This window comes from Tachyglossus aculeatus, chromosome Y4 (genome assembly GCF_015852505.1).
Source record: "Tachyglossus aculeatus isolate mTacAcu1 chromosome Y4, mTacAcu1.pri, whole genome shotgun sequence".
NCBI classification, from domain to species: domain Eukaryota; kingdom Metazoa; phylum Chordata; class Mammalia; order Monotremata; family Tachyglossidae; genus Tachyglossus; species Tachyglossus aculeatus.
The window spans coordinates 4,902,162-4,922,491 of record NC_052096.1 but is presented as its reverse complement, the minus strand read 5'-3'; the positions used below and the strand labels follow the sequence as shown (position 1 = coordinate 4,922,491).

The 20,330-nt window shown below is 52.9% G+C and overlaps 1 protein-coding gene and 1 non-coding gene across 2 annotated transcripts in view; both read left to right on the top strand.

The window, feature by feature from the left end:
- ZAN (zonadhesin) overlaps nucleotides 1-20,330 on the top strand; it is a 41,290-nt gene that overhangs the window by 12,910 nt on the left and 8,050 nt on the right. The window contains exons 20-34 of the mRNA XM_038768242.1: nucleotides 197-377; nucleotides 678-789; nucleotides 1,048-1,142; nucleotides 1,591-1,767; nucleotides 2,139-2,347; nucleotides 3,181-3,325; nucleotides 5,087-5,334; nucleotides 7,335-7,499; nucleotides 7,660-7,787; nucleotides 9,621-9,898; nucleotides 13,661-13,878; nucleotides 14,897-15,035; nucleotides 16,424-16,674; nucleotides 18,417-18,546; nucleotides 19,132-19,327. Of these exons, the coding sequence (XP_038624170.1) occupies nucleotides 197-377; nucleotides 678-789; nucleotides 1,048-1,142; nucleotides 1,591-1,767; nucleotides 2,139-2,347; nucleotides 3,181-3,325; nucleotides 5,087-5,334; nucleotides 7,335-7,499; nucleotides 7,660-7,787; nucleotides 9,621-9,898; nucleotides 13,661-13,878; nucleotides 14,897-15,035; nucleotides 16,424-16,674; nucleotides 18,417-18,546; nucleotides 19,132-19,327 (2,672 nt within the window). The remainder of the gene's footprint in view (nucleotides 1-196; nucleotides 378-677; nucleotides 790-1,047; nucleotides 1,143-1,590; nucleotides 1,768-2,138; nucleotides 2,348-3,180; nucleotides 3,326-5,086; nucleotides 5,335-7,334; nucleotides 7,500-7,659; nucleotides 7,788-9,620; nucleotides 9,899-13,660; nucleotides 13,879-14,896; nucleotides 15,036-16,423; nucleotides 16,675-18,416; nucleotides 18,547-19,131; nucleotides 19,328-20,330) is intronic.
- TRNAL-CAA lies at nucleotides 6,838-6,944 on the top strand. Its single transcript has 2 exons — nucleotides 6,838-6,875; nucleotides 6,899-6,944. It is a non-coding gene; the product is annotated as a tRNA-Leu (tRNA).

The window sequence follows — 20,330 nt, the reverse complement described above, 5'->3', positions numbered from 1 at the left end:
CCAACCCCACCTCCGGCATTCCCACTCCCAGCCCCTGCTCTCTCATCCCTTGGCCTTCCCCCGACCCACGTCGCTCCTCTCTGTTTCTGCCAGCCCAGTTGGGTCCCCTTGGCTCCTGGTTCTGTCCCTCTCCCAACATCCAAACTCCCCCCACATTCCGAGGCCACTCACGTCTCCCCCCGCCTCCATCCTCCAGCTGGACGGGCTCCGGGTGGAACTGCCGCTGTCGGCTGCAGAGGGCCGGCTGTCCGTGGGGCTCAGCGGCTCCTTCGTCCTCCTGCGCACCGACTTCGGGCTGCGGGTCCGCTACGACGGGACCCACTTTGTGGACGTCAAGGTGCCCTCCTCCTACTCCGGCCAGCTATGCGGCCTGTGCGGTGAGTGACCGTCCCCATCGGACCCGCCACAGCATCTCTGCCTCACCCGCTGTCCCCAAAGGCCACCAAGGGTCCCTCTCCCCATATCCCGCTCCCCCCATCCTCCGGGCCTACTCGGGATGGATAAGCATCGCTGGACAGTTGTCCCAGTGCCCAGTTGTCAGAGTGGCCCTGCATGCGGGCAGGTTACCGGGGCAGGGTTGGCGTGGAGTCTGGGGCTACTCCCATGGTGGGGAAGAATGTTGCAGGAGAGGTATCCGGCCGCCCCGCTCTGACCTTCCGGTGTCCCCCTCCTCGCAGGCAACTACAACAGCAACAGCTCTGATGACAACCTGCTCCCAGACGGGACCCCCGCCGACAACTCCACCCAACTTGGGGAGGGCTGGTTGGTGCCCGACCCCAGCGATCCTCAGTACGTCATGGCTCGATCTGTCCCTCCTCTGACCTCCTCGCCCCTCGGATGATGCCCCAGCCCCTGTTGGGCCTCGTACTGGCAAGATGCCTCCCGGAAAGGGGACTTCCTAGCCTCCTCTGTGTCCTCCTTGTTGTTGAGCACTACCCTGGGCTTCAGCTGCCCTGGGGGGCTTGGGGCTGTGAGGGGAGAGAGAGAAAAAAGTGAAAGGGAGGCTGAAGCCAGGCCCGGATCCCCTTCCCCTTCATCCCTGCACAGATGCTCCCCGAGCGGTGGCGAACCCCCCAACTGTCCTGATGACGACCAGGCCGACCGGTGGAAGGCCAACTGTGCCATCCTGAAGGACCCCAACGGTGAGCGTGTGTGTACACACGCACCCACAAAGCCCCTTCCCATCCTCCCCTATGGCCCCATCATTCCCCGCCCCCAAGCCGGGCCATGGGGTGGGGGCCGGGAAATGAGTCCCCCTTGCCTGGCCCTCAAACTCGCCGCTCATCTTGATAATAATAATAGTAATAATGGCATTTATTAAGCGCCTACTATGTGCAAAGCACTGTTCTAAGTGCTGGGGAGGTTACCAGATGATCAAGTTGTCCCACATGGGGCTCACAGTCTTCATCCCCATTTTACAGATGAGGTCACTGAGGCCCGGAGAAGTGAAGTGACTTGCCCAAAGTCACACAGCTGACAATTGGCAGAGCCGGGATTCGAACCCATGACCTCTGACTCCAAAGCCCGGGCTCTTTCCACCGAGCCACGCTGCTTCTCTTGATCGTGACTCTGCCCTCCGTTTCCCCACAGGCCCCTTCGCCAATTGCCACGGACTGGTCCCCGTGAACGGCAGCCTGACCAGCTGCGTGTACGACCAGTGCGGGACGAAGGGAGACACCCCCACACTCTGCCAATCCCTGCAGGCCTACGCCGCGCTCTGTGCCCAGGCCGGGGTGCCCCTTGCCTGGAGGAACCAGACTTTCTGCCGTGAGTGGACCCTCTGTGCCCGCTGATCCCGCCAGAGCTTCGGCCTTGTCCTGCACACCTTTCCCCAGCCTTTCCTTGCCCTGCCGTGCCCTCCTTCCACATGGGGCCTCCCGTCCTCCTCCTAAGCTCGGCTCTACTCGTCCTCAGTCTGCTCTCCGTCTCCTTGCCCGCGCTCACTCGCTCTCAGGCCATCTTTGGCCCCCCATCTCCCTGTTCCCGGAGCTGGCATCTTTCCGCCCACGCCTGCTCTCCCCACTCGGCCCAGCACCCAAATCCCCCTCTAACCACTGCCCAGCTCCCATCCGCTGCCCACGCCACATGTCCTTCCCACCACCCTCGCTTCCACCACCTCACGGCATCTCCGTCCGCAGCTCTGAACTGCCCGTCCGGCAGCCGCTACAGCCACTGCACCAGCCCCTGCCCGGCCAGCTGCCCCGGCCTGACGTCCCCCGGGGACTGCCCCTCCGGCCTGCCCTGCTCCGAGGGCTGTGAGTGCGAACCGGACCACGTGCTGAGCGGTGATGCCTGCGTCCCCCTGAGTCGCTGTGGCTGTTCCGACCCTGACGGCGGCTACCATGCAGTGAGCGCGGGGCCGGATGCTGGGGGTTCATTCATCCATTCAATCGTTCAATCATATTTATTGAGCGCTTACAGTGTGCAGAGCACTGTACTAAGCGCTTGGGAAGTACAAGTCGGCAACGGATAGAGACAATCCCTACCCAACAATGGGCTCACAGTCTAGAAGGGGGAGACAGAGAACAAAACAAAACAAGTAGACAGGCATCACTAGCATCCAAATGGTCAGTCAGAGATGGGAATTTCGGCCTCTACTTTGGATTCTTCAAACAAACACAAAGGACCACTGCAAACACCAACTCCAGCTCCTTTCCTTGACAGCCTTCTCAAGTGGTGTGCCCAAAGAGTTTCCAGTTAATGATAATAACAGCATTTATTAAGCAGTTACTATGTGCAAAGCACTGTTCTAAGCGCTGGGGAGGTTACAAGGTGATCAGGTTGTCCCACAGGGGGCTCACAGTCTTTATCCCCGTTTTGCAGATGAGGGAACTGAGGCCCGGAGAAGTGAAGTGACTTGTCCAAAGTCACACAGCTGGCAATTGGCAGAGCTGGGATTTGAACCCATGACCTCTGACTCCAAAGCCCGGGCTCTTTCCACTGAGCCACGCTGCTTCTCTAGTTTCCAGCCATTCAAAACTTCTTCCACTTTTGAAATAAACCGTTCCCACTTGGAGGTGGGTCGGGCTGGAGGGGGAGGCTCTTACACTCCGAGCACCCCTATGGGTGTCCCGGGGATTGGGTGGTGTGGGTGGGTGGCTCTCCGTCATGGGGGCGAGTGGGCCAAGGATGTGAGGGAGAGGAGTCCATCACCGGCACCCTGCCCCGCGGTCCCTGCAGGTGGGCGACAGTTGGTATACAAACAGCAACTGCTCCGAGCTCTGCTCCTGCTCCGGTCCCAACGCCGTGACCTGCTGGGCCTCCAGCTGCAGCCCAACCCAGGTCTGCCGGCCTCAGGACGGGCTCGTCGGCTGCCACGACAGTGGTAAGAGTCTCCCTAGGGTGCCCCGACCCTCCCCAGTCCGGCCCACCTCCCCCTAATCCAGGCACCGGGACCTCAGTTATCATCATCAATCGTATTTATTGAGCGCTTACTGTGTGCAGAGCACTGTACTAAGCGCTTGGGAAGTACAAATTGGCAACATACAGAGACAGTCCCTACCCAACAGTGGGCTCACAGTCTAAAAGGGGGAGACAGAGAACAAAACCAAACATACTAACAAAATAAAATAAATAGAATAGATATGTACAAGTAAAATAAATAAATAAATAAATAGAGTAATAAATATGTACAAACATATATACATATATACAGGTGCTGTGGGGAAAATATGTAAAAACATATGCATATCATCATCATCATCATCAATTGTATTTATTGAGCGCTTACTATGTGCAGAGCACTGTACTAAGCACTTGGGAAGTACAAATTGGCAACATATAGAGAGTCCCTACCCAACAGTGGGCTCACAGTCTAAAAGGGGGAGACAGAGAACAAAACCAAACATACTAACAAAATAAAATAAATAGAATAGATATGTACAAGTAAAATAAATAAATAAATAAATAGAGTAATTAATATGTAAAAACATATGTACATATGTACAGGTGCTGTGGGGAAGGGAAGGAGGTAGGATGGGGGGGATGGAGAGGGGGACGAGGGGGAGAGGAAGGAAGGGACTCAGTCTGGGAAGGCCTCCTGGAGGAGGTGAGCTCTCAGTAGGGCCTTGCCTCGCCCCCTCCTACCTCACCTCCCTTCTCTCCTTCTACAGCCCAGCCTGATATTATTATCTCAGACACAGTCCCTGTCCCCCCCTGGAGCTCTGAGTCTACAGGAAAGGGAGAGCGCTTGTCTGCTGTGTGGCCCCGGGCAAGTCATTTAACTTCTCTGTGCCTCAGTTGTCTCATCTGTAAAATAATAATAATAATGATGGCATTTATTAAGCACTTACTATGTGTTCTAAGCACTGGGGAGGTTACAAGGTGATCGGGTTGTCCCACGGGGGGGCTCCCAGTCTTCATCCCCACTTTACAGACGAGGTAATTGAGGCCCAGAGAAGTGAAGTGACTTGCCCAAAGTCACAAAGCTGACAAGTGGCGGAGCCGGGATTTGAACCCATGACCTCTGACTTCAAAGCCCGTGCTGTTTCCACTGAGCCACACTGCTTCTTCGATGGATTTTCAGACTGTGGAATAGGGACTGGGTTCAGCCCGGTTATCTTGTATCCATCCCAGTGCTTAGTGCAGTGCCTGGCACATAGCACTTAAGAAATACCATAATAATACAGTTTGAATCCCACTTTACAGATGAGGAAAACGAGACCCAGAGAAGTGAAATAACTTATCTGAGGCCACACAGTGGGTGAGTGACAGAGCTGGGATGAGAACCCAGGTCCCGTGTGAGTCCTAGGCCCCAGGGTCTTTTAATAATAGCATTTATTAAGCACTTACTATGTGCAAAGCGCTGTTCTAAGTGCTGAGGAGGTTACAAGCTGATCAGGTTGTCCCACGTGGGGCTCACAGCCTGAATCCCCATTTTCCAGATGAGGGAACTGAGGCCCAGAGAAGTGAAGTGAGTTGCCCAAAGTCACACAGCTAACAAGTGGATTTGAACCCATGACCTCTGACTCCAAAGGCCGAGCCCTTTCCACTGAGCCACACCCTTCTGTGTCTCTTCCCTCACCCCTGCCCCATCTTCCCCTTCCCATTGGGCCCATACTCACTCAGTCCTCTCTCCCCCAACTAGGCATCGCCATGTGCCACGTCTCCGGGGATCCCCACTACCTGAGCTTCGACGGCACGTACCACACCTTCATGGGCACCTGCACCTACACACTGGTGTCTCTGTGCCAGCCGGGCCCGGGACTGGTGCCCTTCAATGTCTCAGCCAAGAACGAGGAGCGCGGGGGCCAGGCCCAGGCCTCCTACCTCCGAATGGTCTATGTGGACGTCTACGGCGCCCGGATCACCCTGCAGAAGGGCCGGCGGGTCATGGTGAGCACCATGGGTCCGGCTGGGAGGGTCTCCTCTCAGGCCTCCCCCTTTTCCAGTCTAAGCTTCACTCCCCGACCCAGATCATTTTTCCAAAGAAGCATTCTGCCCTCAGCTCCTCGCTCCTCAGAAATCTCTGGTGGTTGCCCGTCCGCCTCCATATTCATTCATTCAATCGTATTTATTGAGCGCTTACTGTGTGCAGAGCACTGTATAAGCGCTCGGGAAGTACAAGTTTGCAACATATTGAGACGGTCCCTACCCAACAGCGGGCTCACAGTCTAGAATCAAACAGAAACCCCTTGCCGTCAGCTTCGAGATACTCAATCAGGTCTTCCCCTCCTAATTTACCTTGCTGATCTCCTATTACAACCCATCTGCATGGGCTGCCCGTCTAAATAATAATAATGATAATAATAATGGCATTTGTTAAGCGCTTACTATGTGCAGAGCACTGTTCTAAGTGCTGGGGAGGTTACAACGTGATCAGGTTGTCCCACGTGGGGCTCACAGTCTTAATCCCCATTTTACAGATGAGGGAACTGAACGGCTCACTGAACATCGATTTTGTTTATATCGGTGCTGACGCCATGCCCACGCCCTCCCTGTGACGGGGAACTCCCTACCCCTCCAAATCCATCAGACCACCCCTCTCCCCATCTTCAAAGCTTTACTCAAATCACATCTCCTCCAGGAAGTCTTCCTTGACTAACCTCGCCTCTCCCCTCCCTCCCTCTGAGTCTGCTATGCACTTGAACCCCCTTCACCCTTTGACATTCACCCCACTCCAGCCCCACATCACTTACGTCCTTTCCACTTGGCCGCCTCCCCTCCCTTTATTTATTTTACTAGGGGCTTTCTGTCTGTTAGATTATAAACTCCTCAAGGGCAGGGATCACATCCCCCAACTCTATTCAGTCAGCCAGTCAGTCAACCGTATTTATCAAGCACTTTATCGTGTGCAGGGCACTGTACTAAGCGCTTCAGAGTGTCCACTATAACAATATAACAGACACATTCCCTGCCCACAATGAGCTTACAGTCCAGAGGGCAGGGTAGATATTAATAATAATAATGACATTTATTAAGCCCTTACTATATGCAAAGCACTGTTCTAAGCGCTGGGGAGGTTACAAGGTAATCAGGTTGTCCCACAGGGGGCTCACAGTCTTAATCCCCATTTTACAGATGAGGCAACTGAGGCACAGAGAAGTGAAGTGACTTGCCCCAAGTCACACAGCTGACAATTGGCGGAGCCGGGATTTGAACCCATGAACTCTGACTCCAAAGCCCGGGCTCTTTCCACTGAGCCACGCTGATAACCAGACTCCACCAGCTGGGAGGGGGCCAGGTGCCTCAGGGGGCGGTGCTCGATTGTATGGCGGTCGCTTAGTACAGTGTTCTGTCTCCAGTAAGCGCTCAGTAAACACCATCGATGGATCGAGCAGCGTGGCAGGGTTGTTGCGGACAGGACTTGTCGCTCTTTATTGCCGCATGTACTTAGGTGTCAGGATGGCCGAGTGGTCTAAGGCGCCAGACTCAAGTTAATACTTCCCTTAGTTGGGGCTTCTGGTCTCCGAATGGAGCGGTGGGTTCGAATCCCACTTCTGACACTTCCCAGCGCTTAGAACAGTGCTTTGCACATAGTAAGCGCTTAATAAATGCCATCATTATTATTATTATCATTATTACTTTCCCACGCGCTTAGTACAGTGCTCTGCACGCAGTAAGTGCTTAGTAAGCCCGCTGTTGGGTAGGGACCGTCTCTACATGTTGCCAACTTGTACTTCCCAAGCGCTTAGTCCAGTGCTCTGCACACAGTAAGCGCTCAATAAATACAATTGAATGAATGAATCCAATTGAATGGATAAAACAGAGGTGGGAAGAGAAGGCTTTGCCATCTGTTAAGGTGGGGGTGGAATTGGAAGGAGATCAGGAGATGATGGGTCTCTTCCCCTTCTTCCGCCTCCCCCGACTCTCCCCTGCCCACCCACCCCCCCAAGATCAATGAGGAGCAGGTGCGTCCGCCACTGGTCGACCCCGTGCCGGGCGTCACCATCACCACCGGTGGCATCTACGTGGTGCTCGCCACCGACTTTGGGCTCCTCGTCAAGTTCGACGGGAACCACCACCTGGAGATTCAGATCCCCGGAGGTTACTTCAACAGGGCAAGTGGCGGCGGAATTGGGCTACCGGGGGTGGGGGCTGCGGGGGTGGCGGGCAAATGGGGCTGATGGGGAGAGGAATCTCACCCTGAGGAGGAAGAGGAGGAGCATTCCCCAGGAGCTGAGCCCTCCTGAGTCCCTTTCCTGCCCCCTCTGCATCCAGGTCTGCGGCATGTGCGGGAACTTCAACAACCGGACAGACGACGAGCTGATGACGCCCCAGGGGACCCAGGCCCGGAACGACACGGAATTTGGAAACAGCTGGATGGCGGAAGGAGATTCGGATCCGGGGTAACCGGCCCACTGAGCCGGGGATGGGGTTCTGACTGCCTTTCGAGCCCGGGCGGGAAATAGGGGTGGGGGTGAGCTCTGAGGGACCAGGAGGTCGAAGGGGGTAGGGACAGGTCAGTGAGGCCTAATAATAATTATTCAATCGTATTTGTTGACGATGACGGCATTTGTTAAGCGCTTACTATGTGCAAAGCACTGTTCTAAGCACTGGGGGGATACGAGGTGATTAAGTTGTCCCATGTGGGGCTCACAGTCTCAATCCCCGTTTTACAGATGAGGTCACTGAGGCTCGGAGAAGTTAAGTGACTTGCCCAAGGTCACACAACAGACATGTGGCAGAGCCGGGATTCGAACCCATGACCCCTGACTCCAAAGCCCGTGTTCTTTCCACTGAGCCACGCTGCCTCTCTTTGTGGAGCGCTTACTGTGTGCAGAGCACTGTGCTAAGCGCTTGGGAAGTACAAGTCGGCAACATGTAAAGATGGCCCCCACCCAACAACGGGCTCACGGTCTAGAAGGGGGAGACAGACGACAAAACAAAACATGGAGACAGGTGTCAAAGTCGTCAAAACAAATAGAATTTAATCTATATTTAATCGCTTACTATGTGTCAACTATTGTTCTAAGCACTGGGGTAGACAGAACATAATCAGGTCAGACAAATATGTGGCCCAGTAGATAGAGCCTAAGCTTGGGAGTCAGAAGGACCTGGGTTCTAATCCTGACTCCGCCACGTCTGCTGTTCATTCAATCGTATTTATTGAGCGCTTGCTGTGTGCAGAGCACTGTACTAAGCGCTTGGGAAGTACAAGTTGGCAACATATAGAGACGGTCCCTACCCAACAGCGGGCTCACAGACCTTGGGCAAGTCACTTAATTTCTCTGTGCCTCAGTTCCCTCATCTGTAAAATGGGGATGACGACTGTGAGCCCCCTGTGGGATAGGGACTGTATCCAACCTGATTAACTTGTTTCTACCCCAGTGCATAGAACAGTGCTTGGCACATAGTAAGCACTTAACAAATACAATAATAATACCCAGGGTGCCAGGGCGGCCCAGGGACAGGGTAGATCGTCATCAATCGTATTTATTGAGCGCTTACTGTGTGCAGAGCACTGTACTAAGCGCTTGGGAAGTAGATCTGTAACTGGTCCTCCCTGGGGGCCAGGTGGTGGAGGGGGGCGAGAGGGGCCTCTGGCCCGACCCCAGGCCCTGGAGGGGAGTCTGGCAGAGCTGGGGGGCCGGGCCCCGGGGGGGTTCCCCATTTCTTAGAAGGCTAGGGTGTGGTTTCCGTCGATTGAGGATCTCCTTCTAGACCGCAGCCTCGTTGTGGAGAGGGAATGTGTCTGTCCATTGTTGTGTTGCCCTCTCCCAAGTTTGAGAAGCAGTGTGGCTCAGTGGAAAGAGCACAGGCTTTGGAGTCAGAGGTCATGGGTTCGAATCCCGGCTCCGCCAATTGTCAGCTGTGTGACTTCGGGCAAGTCACTTCTCTGCGCCTCAGTTACCTCATCTGTAAAATGGGGATTAAGACTGGGAGCCTCACGTGGGACAACCTGATCTCCTGTAACCTCCCCAGTGCTTAGAACAGTGCTTTGCACATAGTAAGCACTTAATAAACTCCATCATTTTCTTTTAGACTGTGAGCCCGCTGTTGGGTAGGGACTGTCTCTATATGTGGCCAGCTTGTACTTCCTAAGCACTTAGTACAGTGCTCTGCACACAGTAAGCGCTCAATAAATACGATTGATTGACTGGTTTAGCCCAGTGCTCTGCACACAGTAAGCGCTCAATAAATACAATGGAATGAACGAATCTCCCCTCCTCTGCCCACAGGTGCCAGCCAGATACTCGAGAGGACTTGAACGGGAGCTGCGGAGCAGCGGAGAAGGCGGAGGCGGCGGCTCGGTGCCAGGCGGCCCTTGGGGGCCCCGCTTTCTCGGCCTGCGCGGGCCTGGTGCCCGTGGAGCCCTTCCTCCGCGGCTGCGCCTTCGACCTGTGCGAGTTCGGGGGCTTGGGCAGCCTGCTGTGCGACACCCTCCAGGCCTACGCCGCGGCCTGTACGAGCCAGGGCCTGCGCCCACCCCTCTCCTGGAGGAACGAGACCTTCTGCCGTGAGTCGCCCCGTCCCCTCTTCCCCTGGCTCGGCCGCCCCAGCCTGGCCCCGGGACCCGGGGACCCCCTTCCCTGCCCCCCCAAAACCTCGAACTGGCACTACAAGGGCCCGTGCCCGGCCCTGCCCCAGCTTGGTGAAACAACTCACATCTCACCCGACCTCCTCCCCCATCCCGGGCACCCCCCGGGCTCAGCCGCCCCCTCAGCCACTGTGCAGGACGGGCATTCGAGGAGGCCTGATCCCACTGCCCAATTAACCCCTCCCTCAGACACGCGGCCCTTTTGAGCCCTGGGCCCCCTCCAGTACGCGACTGGTTTCCCCCCACTCCCTGGAAATCGACCAGTCAGGCAGTCGATCATACATTCATTCACTGAATCGTATCTATTGAGCGCTTACCGTTTTCAGAGCAATGTAATAATAATGGTATTTGTTAAGCCCTTACTATGTGCCAAGCACTGAGGTAGATGCAAGGGTCATCAGGTTGTCCCACATGGGGCTCGCAGCTTTAATCCCCATTTTACAGATGAGGTAACCGAGGCCCAGAGAAGTGATTTGCCAAGGTCCCACAGTAGACGAGTGGCAGAGCCGGGATTAGAACCCACATCCTCTGACTCCCAAGCCTGTGCTCTACTAAGCACTTGGGAGAGTACGATATAATAATAAACAGACACATTCCCTGCCCACAATGATCTTACAGTCTAGAGTCTCCCCCTTTTAGACTGTGAGCCCACTGTAGGGTAAGGGCTGTCTCTATATGTTGCCAATTTGTACTTCCCAAGCGCTTAGTACAGTGCTCTGCACGCAGTAAGCGCTCAATAAATACGATTGATGATGATGATGATAGAGTCAGCGTGGCATAGCAGCTAAAACCCGGGCCTGGGACTCAGAAGGTCATGGGTTCTAATCCCGGCTCCGCCACTTATCAGTTGTATGACTTTGGGCCAGTCACTTCATTTCTCGGGGCCTCAGTTCCCTCATCTGGAAAATGGGGATTGAGATTGTGGGCCTTCATTCATTCAATTGTATTTATTGAGCGCTTACTGTTTGCAGAGCACTGTACTAAGTGCTTGGGAAGTACAAGTTGGCAACATATAGAGATGGTCCCTACCCAACAGTGGGCTCACAGTCTAGAAGGGGCCTGTGTCCAACCTGATCGGCTTGTATCCTCCCCAGCACTTAGTACAGTGCCTGGCAAGCAGCGTGGCTCAGTGCAAAGAGCCCAGGCTTTGGAGTCAGAGACCACGGGTTCAAATCTAGGCTCTGCCAACTGTCAGCTGTGTGACTTTGGGCAAGTCACTTGACTTCTCTGGGCCTCAGTTACCTCATCTGTAAAATGGGGATTAAGATTGTGAGCCCCCCATGGGACAACCTGATCACCCTGTAACCTCCCCAGCGCTTAGAACAGTGCTTTGCACATAGTAAGCGCTTAATAAATGCCATTATTATTATTATTCTCTGGGCCTCTGTTCCCTTATCTGTAAAATGGGGATTAAGATTGTGAGGCCCCCATGGGACAACCTGATCACCCTGTAACCTCCCCAGCGCTTAGAACAGTGCTTTGCATATAGTAAGCGCTTAATAAATGCCATTATTATTATTATTCTCTGGGCCTCAGTTCCCTTATCTGTAAAATGGGGATTAGGATTGTGAGCCCCCCATGGGACAACCTGATCACCCTGGAACCTCCCCAGCGCTTAGAACAGTGCTTTGCACATAGTAAGAGCTTAATAAATGCCATTATTATTATTATTCTCTGGACCTCAGTTCCCTTATCTGTAAAATGGGGATTAAGACTGTGAGCCCCCCATGGGACAACCTGATCACCCTGGAACCTCTCCAGCGCTTAGAACAGTGCTTTGCACATAGTAAGAGCTTAATAAATGCCATTATTATTATTATTCTCTGGACCTCAGTTCCCTTATCTGTAAAATGGGGATTAAGACTGTGAGCCCCCCATGGGACAACCTGATCACCCTGGAACCTCTCCAGCGCTTAGAACAGTGCTTTGCACATAGTAAGCGCTTAATAAATGCCATTATTATTATTATTATTCTCTGGGCCTCAGTTCCCTTATCTGTAAAATGGGGATTAAGACTGTGAGCCCCCCATGGGACAACCTGATCACCCTGTAACCTCCCCAGCGCTTAGAACAGTGCTTTGCATATAGTAAGCGCTTAATAAATGCCATTATTATTATTATACTCTGGGCCTCAGTTCCCTTATCTGTAAAATGGGGATTAAGATTGTGAGCCCCCCATGGGACAACCTGATCACCCTGTAACCTCCCCAGCGCTTCGAACAGTGCTTTGCACATAGTAAGCGCTTAATAAACGCCATTATTATTATTATTATTCTCTGGGCCTCAGTTCCCTTATCTGTAAAATGGGGATTAAGACTGCGAGCCTGCCATGGGACAACCTGATCACCCTGTAACCTCCCCAGTGCTTAGAACAGTGCTTTGCACATAGTAAGTGCTTAATAAATGCCATTATTATCATTATTCTCTGGGCCTCAGTTCCCTTATCTGTAAAATGGGGATTAAGATTGTGAGCCCCCCCATGGGACAACCTGATCACCCTGGAACCTCCCCAGCGCTTAGAACAGTGCTTTGCACATAGTAAGCGCTTAATAAACGCCATTATTATTATTATTCTCTGGGCCTCAGTACCCTTATCTGTAAAATGGGGATTAAGATTGTGAGCCCCCCATGGGACAACCTGATCACCCTGGAACCTCCCCAGCACTTAGAACAGCGCTTTGCACATAGTAAGCACTTAATAAATGCCATTATTATTATTATTCTCTGGGCCTCAGTACCCTTATCTGTAAAATGGGGATTAAGATTGTGAGCCCCCCATGGGACAACCTGATCACCCTGGAACCTCCCCAGCGCTTAGAACAGCGCTTTGCACATAGTAAGCGCTTAATAAATGCCATCATTATTATTATTATTCTCTGGGCCTCAGTTCCCTTATCTGTAAAATGGGGATTAAGATTGTGAGCCCCCCATGGGACAACCTGATCACCCTGTAACCTCCCCAGCGCTTAGAACAGTGCTTTGCACATAGTAAGCGCTTAATAAATGCCATTATTATTATTATTCTCTGGGCCTCAGTTCCCTTATCTGTAAAATGGGGATTAAGACTGTGAGCCCCCCATGGGACAACCTGATCACCCTGGAACCTCCCCAGCGCTTAGAACAGTGCTTTGCACATAGTAAGCGCTTAATAAATGCCATTATTATTATTATTCTCTGGGCCTCAGTTCCCTTATCTGTAAAATGGGGGTTAAGATTGTGAGCCCCCCATGGGACAACCTGATCACCCTGTAACCTCCCCAGCGCTTCGAACAGCGCTTTGCACATAGTAAGCGCTTAATAAATGCCATTATTATTATTATTCACTGGGCCTCAGTTCCCTTATCTGTCAAATGGGGATGAAGATTGTGAGCCCCCCATGGGACAACCTGATCACCCTGTAACCTCCCCAGCACTTAGAACAGTGCTTTGCACATAGTAAGCGCTTAATAAATGCCATTATTATTATTATTCTCTGGGCCTCAGTTCCCTTATCTGACAAATGGGGATGAAGATGGTGAGCCCCCCTCCGTAGAACCACCTGATCTTTGTAACCTCTCCAGTGCTTAGAGTGGTGCTTTGCATATAGTAAGCGCTTACTAAATGCTATTTTTTACGCTATTATCATTATGATTAGAGTCAGTCAGTCCGTCTCACTGTTCCCCTCCCCTCTCTGCTCTGCAGCGCTGCTCTGCCCGGCCAACAGCAGCTACACGCCCTGTGCCCCCACCTGCCCCCCAACCTGCCTGGACCTGGGGGGCTCCTGCGGGGGAAGCAGGGTGGGCTCGCTGGCCTCCTGCTCCGAGGGCTGCGTCTGCGACCCGGGCTTCGTGCTCAGCGAGGACCAGTGCGTGCCCATGACCCAGTGTGGCTGTGTTGATGCCCAGGGCAGATACCATGGGGTGAGGCTTCTGGACTGGGGGGAGTCGGGCCGACGCTCAGCTCCCTGAGCATCCCTCAGCTCCCTTACTATGTGCAAAGCACTGTTCTAAGCGCTGGGGAGGGGGTCACCCCGACTCGATAAGGCCAGCCGGTGTGGGGCCGCGGTGTGGCTCAGCGGAAAGAGCCCGGGCTTTGGAGTCAGAGGTCACGCGTTCAAATCCCGGCTCCTCCACTTGTCAGCCGTGTGACTTTGGGCAAGTCGCTTAACTTCCCTGGGCCTCAGTTTCCTCATCTGTCAAATGGGGATGAAGACTGTGAGCCCTCCCCGGTGGGACAACCTGATCACCTTGTAACCTCCCCAGCGCTTAGAACAGTGCTTTGCACATAGTAAGCGCTTAATAAATGCCATCATTATTATTATTACCTCGCATCCTCCCCAGCACTTACAGCAGTGCTTTGCACATAGTAAGTGCTTAATAAATGCCATCATTATTATTATTACCTCGCATCCTCCCCAGCTCTTAGAGCAGTGCTTTGCACATCGTAAGCGCTTAATAAATGCCATCATTATTATTATTACCTTGTATCTCCCCCAGCGCTTAGAACAGTGCTTGGCTCTTAGTAAGCGCTTAACAAATACCATCATTATGGTTACTTATTATTATTACCCACTAACCTGAGGGGAGGATGGCCAGCTCGGGTGCGGCCCGCTGTGCCAACGTCAGGCCTATCCTGGGGGAACAGAGTGATCTTCTCGACTGTGAGCCCACTCTTCTAGACTGTGAGCCCACTGTTGGGTTGCCAGCTTGTATTTCCCAAGCGCTTAGTACAGTGCTCTGCACACAGGAAGCGCTCAATAAATACGATTGATTGATTGATTGATCTTGGGGGGCTCTGGAAGCCTGTGAGTGGGTGGGAGACGGGGCAGTCCGGATGGGCCTTGGAGCGGCAGGGGTTGGGGGTCTCCGGGACCCGTCCAGGGCACCTCTGCCGCCATCCTCGTACCCACTCGTCTCCTTTCCTTCCCACTTCTTGCAGGAGGGGGACTGGTGGCTACTGGGTGGCTGCCAACAGCTCTGCACCTGCACGAGCGGCTCCGTGAGCTGCCAGCCTCTCAGCTGCCCCTCCGGGTCCCAGTGCCAACTGGGCCCGAGCGGCCCCGTCTGCAGGCCCGTCTGTGAGTCGTGGGCGACGGGCAGGGATCACGGGAACGGGGGGATGGCGTTGGTGGCCGGAGTCTGGGCCGTTGGGGACCGAGATCGGGTGGCGGGGCCGGGGCGCAAGAAGGAGGAAGGAGACAGAGATTGGAGGGGCGGGGGAGGAATCAATCAGTCAGTGGTGTTTATTAAGTAATAATAATAATAATAATATTAATAATAGTAGAAGTAATAATAGTAGTAGTAGTAATAATAATAGTAGTAGTAATTATAATAATACTACTAATAATTTTAGACTGTGAGCCCACTTGTTAGACTGTGAGCCCACTGTTGGGTAAGGACTGTCTCTATATGTTAGAGAAGCAGCGTGGCTCAGTGGAAAGAGCCCGGGCTTTGGAGTCAGAGGTCATGGGTTTGAATCCCGGCTCCACCACAAGTCTGCTGTGTGACCCTGGGCAAGTCACTTCACTTCTCTGAGCCTCAGTGCCCTCATCTGTAAAAATGGGGATTAAGGCTGGGAGCCCCACATGGGACAACTTGATCACATTGTATCCCCCCCAGCGCTTAGAACAGTGCTTTGCACATAGTAAGCGCTTAACAAATGCCACAATTATTATTATTATATGTTGCCAACTTGTACTTCCCAAGCGCTTAGTGCAGTGCTCTGCACACAGTAAGCGCTCAATAAAGACGATTGATGATGATAATGATAATAATTATGGTATCGGTTAAGCACTTACAATGAGAAGAGAAACAGCGTGGCTCAGTGGAAAGAGCGTGGGCTTTGGAGTCACTTGTACTTCCCAAGCGCTACTTGTACTTCCCAAGCGCTTAGTACAGTGTTCTGCACGCAGTAAGCGCTCAATAAATATGATTGATTGATTGATTGATTGAGTCAGAAGTCACGGGTTCAAATCCCGGCTCCGCCACTTGTCAGCTGTGTGACTTTGGGCAAGTCACTTCATCATCATCATCAAGCGTATTTATTGAGCGCTTACTATGTGCAGAGCACTGTACTAAGCGCTTGGGAAGTACAAATTGACAACATATAGAGACAGTCCCTACCCAACAGTGGGCTCGCAGTCTAAAAGGGGGAGACAGAGAACAAAACCAAACATACTAACAAAATAAAATAAATAGAATAGATATGTACAAGTAAAATAAAAAATAAATAGAGCACTTCTCTGGGCCTCAGTTCCCTCATCTGTTAAATGGGGATGAAGACTGGGAGCCCCCCATGGGACCCCCTGATCACCTTGTAACCTCCCCAGCGCTTAGAACAGTGCTTTGCACTTAGTAAGCACTTAATAAATGCCATCATCATCATTATTATTATTAAAAGAGGTACTCACGAGGCGCCATCTCTCTCCCCCCACTCCCAACCGCCCCCCGCCATTTTGGACCCCAGCCACCGACCGGTGCTCCATCTCCGGAGACCCCCACTACCGCACCTTCGACGGCTTCAGCCACCACTTCCAGGGCCGCCAGACGTACACGCTGACGCAGACGGTGGACGGCCTGCCCCGCGGGCTGGAACCGCTCGTCGTCGAAGGCCGCAACAAGAGGCGCCTGGCCTGGAATCGCGTCTCCTTCCTCCACGAGCTGGCCGTGGCCGTCCACGGCTACAGCATCCAGCTCCTGCCTGGACGCAAGCTTGTGGTCAGTGTCCTCGGGCCGGGTGGAGGTGGGAGGTGAGGGGGGACCCCTGATTATTGTCCTACTGTCGTCATTCATTCGTTCATTCAATAGCATTTATTGAGCGCTTACTGTGTGCAGAGCACTGGACTAAGCGCTTGGGAAGTACAAGTTGGCAACATACAGAGACAGCCCCTACCCAACAGCGGGCTCACAGTCTAGAATAGGGAGACAGAGAACAAAACAAAACATATTAACAAAATAAAATGAGGTTCGTTGTGGGCAGGGAACGTGACTGATTATTGTTCTATTATACTCTCCCAAGTGCTTAATACAGTGCTCTGCACTGTGTGTAAGCGCTCAATAAATACCACTGAATGAATGAAGGAGAGACCCCTCCCTGAGAGGTCAGCCGGTCCTCTCCTAAGCGCTTAATACAGTGCTCTGCACACACTAAGCGTTCAGTAAATACCACTGAATAAATGAAGAAGAGACCCCTCCCTGAGAGATCAGCTGGTCCTCTCCCAAGCGCTTAATACAGTGCTCTGCACACATTAAGCGCTCAGTAAATACCACTGAATAAATGAAGGAGAGACCCCTCCCAGAGAGGTCAGCTGGTCCTCTCCCAAGTGCTTAATACAGTGCTCTGCACACACTAAGCACTCAGTAAATACCACTGAATGAATGAAGGAGAGACCCCTCCATGAGAGCTCAGCTGGTCCTCTCCCAAGCGCTTAATACAGTGCTCTGCACACATTAAGCACTCAGTAAATACCACTGAATAAATGAAGGAGAGACCCCTCCCAGAGAGGTCAGCTGGTCCTCTCCCAAGTGCTTAATACAGTGCTCTGCACACACTAAGCGCTCAGTAAATACCACTGAATGAATGAAGGAGAGACCCCTTCCTGAGAGGTCAGCTGGTCCTCTCCCAAGCGCTTAATACAGTGCACACACACTAAGAGCTCAGTAAATACCACTGAATGAATGAAGGAGAGACCCCTCCCTGAGAGGTCAGCTGGTCCTCTCCCAAGCGCTTAATACAGTGCTCTGCACTCACTAAGCGCTCAGTAAATACTGCTGAATAAATGAAGGAGAGACCCCTCCCTGAGAGGTCAGCTGGTCCTCTCCCAAGATCTTAATACAGTGCTCTGCACACACTAAGCGCTCAGTAAATACCACTAAATAAATGAAGGAGAGACCCCTCCCTGAGAGGTCAGCTGGTCCTCTCCCAAGATCTTAATACAGTGCTCTGCACACACTAAGCGCTCAGTAAATACCACTAAATAAATGAAGGAGAGACCCCTCCCTGAGAGGTCAGCTGGTCCTCTCCCAAGATCTTAATACAGTGCTCTGCACACACTAAGCGCTCAGTAAATACCACTAAATAAATGAAGGAGAGACCCCTCCCTGAGAGGTCAGCTGGTCCTCTCCCAAGTGCTTAATACAGTGCACACACACTAAGCGCTCAGTAAATACCACTGAATGAATGAAGGAGAGACCCCTTCCTGAGAGGTCAGCTGGTCCTCTCCCAAGTGCTTAATACAGTGCACACACACTAAGCGCTCAGTAAATACCACTGAATGAATGGAGAGACCCCTCCCTGAGAGGTCAGCTGGTCCTCTCCTAAGCGCTTAATACAGTGCTCTGCACACACTAAGCGCTCAGTAAGTACCACTGAATGAATGGAGAGACCCCTCCCTGAGAGGTCAACTTGTCCAGCTTCCTGTCTCCGGGCCTGTCTCCCCTTCCCCGCCTCCCACCCCCAGGTGAACGGGGAGAAGGTGACACCCCCATTCCGGCCTCACGACCACCTGCACATCTACCTGCGAGCCCGGCGCCTCTACTTAGAGACCGACTTCGGGCTGGCGGTCAGCTTCGACGGCCAGGACAGCGCAGGTGCCGTCCGGAGCAGGAGGGACGGGGCGGGGGGCAGGGGCGGCCAGGGCGAGCGGGGTGGCGGGGTCGTCAGGGGACCGAAGGGAGAGAGCTAGAGAGGGTGGAGGAGGCTATACTGTGCTCTCCCAAGCGAGGAGAAGCAGTGTGGCTCAGTGAAAAGCGCCTGGGCTTTGGAGTTAGAGGTCATGGGTTCAAATCCCAGCCCTGCCAACCGTCAGCTGTGTGACTTTAGGCAAGTCACTTCACGTCTCTGGGCCTCAGTTACCTCATCTGTAAAATGAGGATTAAAACTGTGAGCACCCCCCAACCCCCCGGGTCAACCTGATCACCTTGTAACCTCCCCAGCAGTGCTTTGCACATAGTAAGCGCTTAACAAATACCATCATTATTATTATTACGGTGCTCAGCACTCAATAAATATGACTGACATTAAAGGACACTGGGGAGAAGAAGAGGCAGGAATCGTCTGGGGCCTCGGTGGGGGTGGATTTCCCAGGAGCTCTGGGCTGAAGGATCCAGAGATCCTGGAGTCACTGACCTTCCGCCCCTCCCCACCCCTCGGTCTTCCCCTGCCGCCCTTCCCAGTGATCACCCTGCCCAGCACCTATCGCTCCCTGGTCCGCGGCCTGTGTGGGAATTTCGACGGGGACCGGAAAAATGAGTATATGCTGCCCAGCGGCTCACTGACCCGTTCCCTCAACACCTTTGGCAACAGCTGGGAGGTCAAGGACAACAAGGCGGCCCTCACCTCCTCCCGGGCTGGGGCTCGGCGGCAGCCCAGGTGAGGCAGACGTGGAAATGAGTCAGGGGGTGGACTGGGGGCCGTGGGGCCTGAAGCTTGGGGCTCCTTGGGCTTTTGGTGTCAGAGAGCTGGGGAGAGGAAGAACCAGAGACTTCTCTCTACCTCCTACCTCCTAGCTGGCTGCAGGGCTCTGGCCCCCTTAGACTGACAACTACCTGAGGGCAGGGCCTGCTTCGCCTTCCTCTGTCATCTACCATACTGCCACCGACAGCTGCAGGCTGATTCTCTTTCCTTCCGTCTTTTCCTCTTTCCATCCTTCTCTTTCCTCCTCTTTTCCTCTTTCCATCCTCTTTCCCTCTCTCTTTTCCTCTTTCTATCCTCTTTCCCTCTCTCTTTTCCTCTTTCTATCCTCTTCCCCCTTATCCTCTTTCCATCCTCTTTCCCTCTCTCCTTTCCTCTTTCTATCCCTCTCTTCCTCCTCTTTTCCTCTTTCCATCCTCTTTCCCTCTCTTTTCCTCTTTCTATCCTTCTCTTCCCCTTTATCCTCTTTCCATCCTCTTTCCCTCTCTCTTTTCCTCTTTCTACACTTCTCTTCCCCCTTATCCTCTTTCCCTCCTCTTTCCCTCTCTTTTCTTCTTTCTATCCTTCTCTTCCCCCTCTTTTCCTCTTTCCATCCTTTTTCCCTCTCTTTACCTTTCTATCCTTCTCTTCCCCCTCTTTTCCTCTTTCCATCCTCTTTCCCTCTTTTCCTCTTTCTATCCTTCTCTTTTCCCCTCTTTTCCTCTTTCCATCCTTCTCTTTCCCTCTCTCTTCCTTTTTCCAACCTTCTCTTTCTCTCTCTTTTCCTCTTTCTACCCTTCTCTCTCCCTCTCCCTTTTCCTCTCTTTCTCCCCTTTCTCTTTCCCTCCCTCCTGTCCTCTAGCCATCCTTTCCCTTTCTCTTCTTCTCTTTTCCTGTCTCTTCCTTCCTCTTTTCCTCTTCCTCTCCCTCTTTTCTCCTCTCTCTCTCTCTCGCTCTCTTCTTCCCCTCACACCTATTTCTG